The following is a 10152-nucleotide window of genomic DNA, read 5'->3' on the forward strand; positions in this document are numbered from 1 at the left end:
CATTTTTCTGGTTTGGACAGTGTTCAGATTTTGTCTGTGCTCAGGCAAGATTGTGAGAGGTCTTGGTTTTTGTCTTGATTTGTCGTGACCAGCGTGGCCCTGCCTGATGTTCTGTGATGTTGTCCGTGTTCGCCAGGGGAATGCCTGGCCCGCGCCTGGCACCACCGGGCCGAGGTCATAGGACCCGGCAGCTTCCGGACGTCAGGGCCGCTGCTTTTTTTTCTTGTGATGTTGGGCCGGTTACTTTGAACTTCAGTGTCCACATCTGTCACATGTGGGCCATGCCTACTCGGGGCTGTTGTGCAGATTAAATGAGGAAATGCGTGGAGAGGATTTAGCCCAATGCCTGGCACACAGCGGGCACTCAACACACAGTTATGCCTACCCCCTCTTGATGTGGTTTATTTTGACATTGAGGTTTCTTCCCTGGAACTATGCAAGCGGAGGCCTGGTGATCAACCAGAGCTGCTCCGGAGGAGAATCTTGAATTGAAAGATTTTACTCCCGTCGCTCTGAATCAGGCTTAAGATCAGACAGCGGTGGTCACAGCATCTTCTCATGCAGTCATTCCTTTGGCAACTACCTTTAGGGCTCTCTGCTCCCAGGAGCCAGTGGCCAGTTGGCCATGTGCCTTTCTGACTTGGTGTTGTCTTGCTTTCTTGGCCTCTTTGGAGCCTCTTGTCCAGGCGTCTGAGTCAAGATTGCATGCCCTGACCGCATTCACCTGGGCTCTCTGAGCCCTGCTTGGAGCTGGGAGGCCACATGGCAGGAGCTAGGGACCATCTGCTGATAGAATTCTCATGGTGAGAGCCCAGGGCTGTGGGACAGCTGAGAGGGGCAGGGGGGTTTGGGCCATGAGCATTTAGAGCTGGATCTCTCCTGACGCCATTTTCACCTCCTTCCAGGTGGGAGCATTCTAGAAATTTGAATCTGAATCTGGCTTCTGGTTATTTGAGATAGTTCCGTGCTTGTCTGTGTCTAAAACCTTCAGTTAGCTCTAATTTTTCAAAATTAAAAATTATTTAATTTTTGCTGGCTGGACAGTTACTTTAGATGGTTCAGAATGGTATGGCAGTTTATCTCCCAACGACTAATTCTGCTGTATTACATTTTTAGCCTATATCCTGCCTGATTTATTATTTCAAAAGTTTCTAGGAATAAAGAAAGAAAAAATGAGGCAATAGAAAATGGGCCAGTGTCACAGTTAAGAAACATAAATACACAAGGCTTTACATAAAAGAGGCTTATTTCATTTATATTAAAATAAGTCGAGACCTGGTGCATGAAATTCGTGCATTGGGGGGTGGGGGTGGTTCCTCAGCCCAGCCTGTGTCCTCTTGCAATCCAGGACCCCTCAGGGGATGTCGGGCCTAAACCAGTAGTCAGACATCCCTCTCACAATCTAGGATGCTGCGTGCACCAGTGACCATACTTTTCATACAGGTGAAAGGCATCTTGCTGTTGTATGGGCAGCTACATTTTTTTTTTTGCCCTGATTATAAAAAAGTAGTACATAACATGATCCTTCTGAGGCAGTAGTACCATTTTCCCCATCTTATGGGTGGAAAAACTGAAGCAGAGAGAAGTTAAGTAATTGGCTTTGTCACACAGTTATAAGTGTCAGAATCAGGGCTGACCACAAAATGTGCAAGCTGGAGTCCATGCATGTCATCCCTGCATCATCCTGTTTTTTTCAGTGTTAGAGTAGCCTTGCCAGGTTTTAATTTTTAAATCTAAGAGACTGTTCCCAATATATAGGGTAGGTTCCCTAAGCCTGGCCAGCTATCAGGGCCATCTGTGGGGCAGCTGGCGGGTAGGGCGATGCCCCCCCCCCGCTGGCACCCACCTTGGCTGGCAGCCTGGTGCCGCCTGCTTGCCAGCCCTGCCCCCAATTGCCACTGCCAGTCGCCTCCTTCTTGGGGGGGTGGGAGGGGCAGATGCTCACACAGGAGCTGCCTTGAGCGTCTGCCCACCCTGGTGGTCAGTGGGCATCATAGTGACCAGTCCTTTCACTGTTCGGTTGATTTGCATATTAGGGTTTTATTATATAGGATGTAACTTAAAACTGTACTGAGGTGCCATTTCTCATCCATGAGACTGACACAAACACAAAAAATTGATAACACACTGTTGTTGAGACTGATACTTTCATATCTCATTGGTGACTGCAAAATGGTACAACCTATAGATTATGGATGCATTTACCCACTGACCTTGCAGTCCCTCTTCTAAAAATCTCCCTCAGGTACTCTTGCCCATGTATGAAGAAGACACATTCAGGAGTATTTAGTGTGGCATTTTTATAATAACAAAAATGTAGAAATAACCCAAGAGGTGGGCAATACAGGCCCGATTAAATAAACAGTGGTGTGTCCCGCGATGGAGCGCTGTGCAGCTGTGGTGAATAAGGACTAACATGGAAAGCTCTCCGGGATATATTGCTACAGGACAGCAAGCCGGCTGCAGCTCCGCGTAGACTCCTTTTTACTCGTATTTGTATGAAGAACCCGAAGGCGATATACCTGAAGGGGAGAGGGATGAAAGGGTAGATGGGGCCGGGAGGAAAGGGATTCCTTGGTGTACCTATTTTTTCATAGTTTAGATAGTTGAGCCGTGTCAATATATTATGTATTCAAACATAATAAAAAAGAAGCCTCTAATTTAACTTCACAAGGAGCATGTTCTCAGAGCTCCTTGATTGGCTAAGCCTGATTGGAACAAACACCTACAAAGCAGCAGCCACCGCCATTAACTCTTCCTAAAGCAGCCTCGTCTGTCAAGAGGGAAAATGGGCTGTTTGACATTAGATGAAAGAAGTCAGCTGAGGAGCTCCCCTTCTTCACCCTCAGTCCCTCTGGGGAGAACTGGTGTCCTTACCGAGCCTTTGCTGTTCACCACACCTGGGGTTTTGTGAGCTTTTGCTTTCTGTAATGGCAAACCTGATGTGGCTGCTCTGGAAACATGCTTGATCCGAAGGCAAGTTAGTGAACTTCCTTTCAAGTCGTTCCAGAAAAGAAACAGTAAAAACAGAGGTCCTGAGATCGACGGGAAACCGAGGCAGACTCCATGCAGGTCCTCCCTGGGACAAGCAGGGTGAATTCCCACAGGCCACTGGGGGGAACTTGTTAAAGTTCTTTCCTCCCGTGTTTGGCAAAATGAACCTCGCCCCTTATCCTACACAAACTCTCAGCCGAGCAGCCTTATTGTTCCCCAATCTGCTTCCTCCCGAGTTCCCTCTCTCGGTCCCGGGCATCCCCATGGTGCCTGGGTATAGTCGGAACTTAAGAATAATTAACGAGTGATTCCATAACTGTTTCGAAGAATGAACGAGTGATCCATCGCATGTAAGATCCTTATGCTTAGTGGAGTGATAAGCACAGAGACGAGAACCTGAGCATATGTAGCTTTCCTTCTTTGAAGCTCACTGTTGACCAGAAAGGAACTTTTTGCGTGTTTTAGAATTTCTTCCTTAAATGTTCGTTCTTGTTGTTAATATGCAAGGACTGGGTTAGGTAGCTGCACAATAATCTAAGAAGAGTGTTTTATTTTTATTTTTAGAGGAGACCTAGTGATAGGTAAAGAGAAATGTTTTCTGATTTCCCGGACGAGGTTCATCTGAAAAAAAGGGGGTTAAATTAGTTAACATCTAAGATTATTCCCAGCTGTCTCATTCTATGATTTTATTATCTACGTTCCTGTCAGACACCAAGGTACAAAAACAAAACACAGTTCTTGTCCATTAGACATTTTAACCTTTGACCATGGATAGTTTTAAAAAATCTTCTTTCAGTTTGTGCTTTTTTAAAAGAATGCTTATATATGTGTGTATTTGTGTGTGTGCAGACATGTATAGTTACGTATTGTGAATTGTTAATAACCTTTATTTATGTTTATATTATAGTATTTAAAAACTTTATCTGTAAAAATTTTTATAAAGTCTTCTAGTCCTTTGTTATAAATACTACAATTTTTTTTTCAGTTTTTCATTGTCTTCCTAAAGGCCTTTCTCATTTTACAAGTGTACAAATATTTCTGTATTTTTTTCTAGTATTTTTATGGTTTCATTTTTCCTTAAAAAACAACACCATATCTAATCCATTGGGAATTTGCTCTTGTGTATGGCAATAAATAGCACCATTTATTGAATGGTCTAGAATTCATTCACTGAATACAGTCCTTTAATATCTTCCAAAGTGTCTCTTCTTTCTTCCTCCAGCTGAAGTGTGACTGGGCCTTCATTTCTGGGTTAAAAAGTAATAGCTGGTTCCTTTCCACTTATGAATAGGGGAAATCAGAGTGCAGAGAAAAAGCCCATTAGAAGTGGTCATAAGTAAGATACAGATTGGGGTGGTCAGTATGTTGTTCCGCAGGTATTTCCAGGTCTCTGCCTTCCAAATACTTGGTGTAGGATTGTATTTCCTGAGCATAATCATTGGCTGAAGCCATGTGCCTAGTTCTAACTAATTGTGAGCAGACATGATGTCTGTCAGTTCGGGGCCAGAGCAGTGGTCGGCAAACTGCAGCTCGGCAAACCGCGGCTCGCGAGCCACATGCGGCTCTTTGGCTCCTTGAGTGTGGCTCTTCCACAAAATACCGACTTCTGCGCATGGGCCACGAAGTTTCAATCCCACTGTATGTGTGCGCCCGCACGTGGTATTTTGTGGAAGAGCCACACTCAAGGGGCCAAAGAGCCGCATGTGGCTCGAAAGCCAAGGTTTGCCAACCACGGGGCCAGAGCATTTCATTGCTTGGGTGAGACTTTCCAGATGATGCCTGAGCGATGCTGCCCCTTCAGTCTGCATCCCTAAATGACTGATGCCATAGCTCACCCATCCTCCTGTGTTGGCCATGTAGTGTGAGGAATAGATAAACCTTTTTTTGTCACAAGCTGCTAAGATTTAGAGGTTATTTGTTTCTGAAGCATATCCTCACTTATCCTGACTTATACACATATTTCTTTCAGTTTTTCACTTTGATTTCTTTGTCATCTTCTGAACTCAAGCTAGAGAATTTTCTAGAGAGAAGGTATTTTTTCATGTATACAGATAGGTACTAGGGAGAAATCAAGTAATTTTAGAAAAAAAAAGTCACAAAATAATAACTTATTTAATTTGGGATAACCTTATTTTTCCAGGTAATCTGGAGTTCTCAAAATGTTTGCCAAAGCAACAAGGAATTTTCTTAGAGAAGTTGATGATGGAGGTAACCTGATTGCAGTATCAAACCTGAATGATTCTGATAAGTTACAACTTCTAAGTCTGGTGACCAAAAAAAACAGATTCTGGTGCTGGCAAAGACCCAAATACCAGATTTTATCCGTCACCCTTGGAGATGTGCTTACAGAAGACCAGTGTCTGAGTCCAGGTATGTTTCCTTTTCTTCTTGTTCATAGTTAGTCCCAGGACAGAAGATGATGGTTCTTCTAGACCAGCGGTTCTCAACCCGTGGGTCGCGAAACCTTTGGGAGTCGAACGACCCTTTCACAGGGGTCGCCTGAATACATCCTGCACATCAGATATTTACATTACGATTCATAACAGTAGCAAAATTACAGTTATGAAGTAGCAACGAAAATAATTTTATGGTTGGGGGTCACCCAACATGAACTGTATTAAAGGGTCGCGGCATTAGGAAGGTTGAGAACCACTGTTCTAAACACATGTTGTCTTGAGTGATTGTAAGGTGGTCCCTTGTGCTTTTCCTGTTCCTTGCCTGTGGCCTTGAAAACATCTCTTTTCTTCAAATGACATCGTTCTGCAGACCTGACATGAAAGGTTATAGCTTAATTTTTTAAATTTTTTGTTAATCCTCACCCAAGTATATTTTTTCCCCCATTGATTTTTAGAGCATGTGGAAGGGAGACACACACACACACACACACACACAGAAACATCAGATGTGAGAGAGACACATCGATTGGTTGCCTCCTGCACGTGTCCCGACTGGGGCCAGCGGTGGAGCCTGCAGCTGAGGTACATGCCCTGGACTAGAATTGAATCTGCGACCCTTGGGTCAGGGAAATGGAAAAGCCAAGTGTGACCTTCCTCGGAGACTCAGTGTATGTTACGGAGTGATGATGACTGAGGCTGTTTTGTGATGGTATTCGGTTGGATGAAAAAAATCTAAGCAATAGAAATCTGGAGAGCCGCAGCTCAGGTTTGAGATCACCAGATATTTATCTTTAGTGTTCAGATAAGAAGGGCCGATCTCTAAGGCAATCTGTAGCAATCACCTGGGTATGACCAGATGAGGAGCATGGCAGTTCCCAGGAGACTTGACGGAAGCTCGGACACCAGGTGGGTGGTAGCATCTTCCTTAGTGCCTGGGCGCCGGGGAGGGAGAATGGAGAGTCTGGAGCTTGTGTTTGAGGGAGGGTGGTGTTTGAGGGAGGGAGAAGGGCATGCCCGCTGACAGCAGAAAGGCAGAGATAAGGAATTGCGTGACAAGGAATTGCCTACCGGGGTAGAGGTCAGATATCACCAGATAAGTCTGCGAAGGGACTTATTTTCAGGGAGAGGGCAGTGAAGGCCAGGAGAGTGTTCTCCAAGGCTGGTGGGTGGGAAGGGAAGATCTTCACGGGTAAGGCCAGGTGGCCAACCTGCCAGCTACTGAGTAAGCAGGACACTCGTGTGTGTCCTGGCTGGACTGGCTCTTTTTTCTGTTTCCATGTCATCGTCACTAGTCCCTTCACCCCGGGAAAGCACCCATTCAGAGCATTCTATTTCTTCACCAGGAGAGTGGTTAAATGGATGTTTACGTGAAAAATATTCATTAAATTCCACAGATACTATATGTGTCCTTGTTTATACCCGTGTGTATTAGAATTGAGAGATAAAAAACAAACAAAAAAAGTCCCCAGTAGAGCCCCTGGCCATCCGTGCATTCACACCAGCTCTCAGCACCCAGGTGTGCTGGGGCCATTTTCTTGTGCCCACACACGGCGTGGCGGCCACCTTTCCATTTGGGGCGCAAGCCTCGTGTTTGCCACGGGTCTGCACAGGATTGGGAAGCTGGGTGACCGGAGGCACAGAGGGGGCCGTGCCGGCATGGGGTCCATGTCTCCTGTACTGCAGTGGTCGTGGAGTCGGACTTCGTGAAATACGAGGGCAAGTTTGAAAACCACGTGAGTGGGGCCATCGAGACGGCACTGGGCAAGGTCAAGCTGAATGTCGGAGGCAAAGGCCTGGTGGAGAGCCAGTCCTCGTTTGGGAGCCTGCGGAAGCAGGAGGTGGACCTGCAGCAGCTCCTCGGACAAGCCGCGGACAGGTAAGGAGGACCGCGTCTGGCTCTTCGGATTTTGACGCATCTCGTGTTTAAAGTTGGATCTTGGTTGAAAGGGTGCCCAGTGGAAACTCGTCAGGTCAGGAAACAGGATGGAGTGCTCGGTGCCTTTATGTTGTTGAGGTGTGTTCCCTCTGTTTCCCCGCTTTGCTGAAAGATTTTTTTTTTTTATCACAAGTGGATGCTGGATTTTGTTAAATGCTTTTTCTGCATCTATTGATAGGATCGTATGACATTATCCTTCATTCAGTTTAGGTGGTGTATCATGTTACTTGCAGATATTGAACAAGCCTTGCATCCTGGGAAAATCCCACTTGATTATAGTGAATGATCACTCTCATGTATTGCTGAATTCAGTTTGCTACTATTTTGTTGAGGATTTTTGCATCTATGTTCATCAGGGATATGGCCTATAAATTTTTTTTTTTGTAGTGTCTTTGTCTGGCTGAGGAAAACCTAGATAAAATTATGGCAGAGAGCCCAGCCGGCGTGGCTCAGTGGTTGAGTGTCGGCCTATGAACCAAGAGGTCGAGGTTCCATTCCCGGTCAGGGCACATGCCCGGGTTGTGGGCTTCATCCCCAGTGTGGGGCGTGCGGGTGGCAGCCGATCAATGATACTTTCATCATTGATGCTTCTATCTCTCTCTCCCTCTCTGAAATCAATATAAATATATATTTAAAAAAATTATAGCAGAGAATGTAAAGGCAGAGGCATGAGTCCGGGTCCCCAGTGAGGGTACCCGGGAGGTGGACAGTGGACTGCATCCCCCTGAGCAAGCCCAGGTGAATAGCTAGGTCTGTCCATCCCGGGATGGTCTTCAGAAACCCTGTTCATTGTAATTCTCCTCTTTTTCGAATGAAGAATAACACATTTATTGAGACCATTTTGTGATGATCCACATTCGTGTTTTGTTCTTAGGATCATGTGTCATCCTGTAATAAATTCTGTACTTTTTCTGCCTTGTCTTTCATGGTCAGCTGCCACAGGTCACGCAGCCTTAAGAATAAGCACCACACCCACCCCATCCCAAGCCCGGATTCCTTGCTTCTAATCAGCTGGGGTCTGGGGAATTTTATTCCTGGGAAATCATTTCTGTAGCTTGGTATGTCCCTTCTACCCCTGCCCCAGTCCAAGGGATGCCGGGGGCGGGGACAGGTGACAGCGGGAACGTGGTAAAGGACAAATTTAAAGTCTAGAAATGAAAGAAGGGTCTTATCACAGAGCCGCCACTTCCTTGTCTGTTGCTAAGAGGTAAAAGTGAGGCACCCCATGGGTTGGAAGGCTAATGTTCTTGCTACTTCGCTGGAGCCATAAATTCTTACCTACATCACCTGCCCGTCTTTGGACGCCCACAGTATCACTGGATTGATAAGACGCTATTTGATACACGTGTGGCCTTGGGAGTGGTAGTTAGTAATGGCTTAAGTACTGTACGTTCTTGAGGGCTTATTTGCATCAGCTGTTTTTATTTCAGGTCATTTAGATAAGTTGTCGTCTGTATACATGTTATTTAGCCCTCAGAATCCAGAGTGCTCTGTTTATTGTCCACAAGATGTGTGCCCATCTCGAAAACAAACTTCAGCCGGCCTAGAAGAAGCAAGTGTGTGTGTGTGTGTATAACGCTCATCTAGCATTGCTGGGCATGGGGGCATGCCATGGGAATGAACCTTCCAGATGCACGGAGGGGACCCCTTCGAGTGAGAGCTCTACGCGTACCTTAAAACAGGCGCGATGGAAACCCCGCTAAGATAGATCACGCGTCTCCTCTTTCTGAATGAAGAATAACATTTATTGAGACTGTTTTGTGATGACTCACATTCGTGTTTTGTTCTTAGGATCATGTCTCATCCTGTAATAAATGCTATACCTTTTCTGCCTTGTCTTGCATGGTCAGCTGCCACAGGTCACGGCCTGAAGAATAAGCTTCACACCCACCCCATCTCTGCCCCAGATCTATTGCTTCTAATCAGCTGGGGCCTGGGGAATTTTATTCCTGGGAAATCATTCCTTCTGCCCCTGCCCCCGTTCTCCGCTGTAGGCGCAGTCGTTGGACCAGGTGACCTTTGAGGGTTTTCTCCTGGCTAATCGTCGGATGTGAGGGTCGCGTCAGCTCCTTCCCTTGTGTTCAGGCCTTGGTTCCAACCGGTTCCTGAGATGCTGCCCTTCCGTGCTTTGCTGGCTGTGGTGGGGTTGAGGTGGGGTTAGCATACAGGCCGATGCCACTCTCGTTCTTTGTCAGATTGTAAAGCAAATTCTGCGCCCACCGGCCAGGGCTCTGCGTGCTTTGCTTGTTGCAGGCGGTGCTTGTTCAGTTCTTGAACAAAGATGTAGGAAGCCAGCCCCGTGGACAGAGTCAGTGAATGCTGGTGGCCTCGTCTTTCGTCCTATTCTCTGTGGGAAGAGCAGCTCTGCAGCTCTCAAGCTCCCATCAAATGCACTCTTTCGAAAGGTGTCTTTCCTGAGACCTCACGGGCCATCCGGTCTCCGTGTGGTCTGAAAGGCAGCCCACTTATTGTCATTTCCCCCTAAATTATTCTGTCTCCTGGGCTGGGTCTTGGCTCTTAGGACGGGGAGCAGCGGGAAGCCTGTTGGCTTTCGGGGGTTTCTGTGCACAGAGCAGTCAGACAGCTGGCCCCCCCTGCGGGAGGGGCCCTTGGCCCTGGGCGTGGCTCCTGTCCTGTCCTGTCCCGTCCCGGGAGCTCTACTTTACAAGGCGACTGCAGAGCTATTTGAACGAGGTGGGATGTAGGGCCTAAGGGGAGACTCTCGAGTGCTCTCTTCTTCAGAGCTTGACAGGCATTCTCACATTTCATCACATCCAAGATGCCACGCGTTGTAAGATGCTCCACTGTTTTATGTGCCACTAAGCA

General features: G+C 46.7%; 1 protein-coding gene across 1 annotated transcript in view; it reads left to right on the forward strand.

The window, feature by feature from the left end:
- Positions 1 to 10152, forward strand: part of GSDME (gasdermin E) — a 55381-nt gene that overhangs the window by 22107 nt on the left and 23122 nt on the right. Inside the window, 2 exon segments of the mRNA XM_006088793.3 lie at positions 5135 to 5364; positions 7074 to 7266. Of these exon segments, the coding sequence (XP_006088855.1) occupies positions 5154 to 5364; positions 7074 to 7266 (404 nt within the window). The 5' untranslated portion in view covers positions 5135 to 5153.

Source organism: Myotis lucifugus, unplaced genomic scaffold (assembly GCF_000147115.1).
Source record: "Myotis lucifugus unplaced genomic scaffold, Myoluc2.0 scaffold_52, whole genome shotgun sequence".
Classification (NCBI taxonomy): Eukaryota; Metazoa; Chordata; class Mammalia; order Chiroptera; family Vespertilionidae; genus Myotis; species Myotis lucifugus.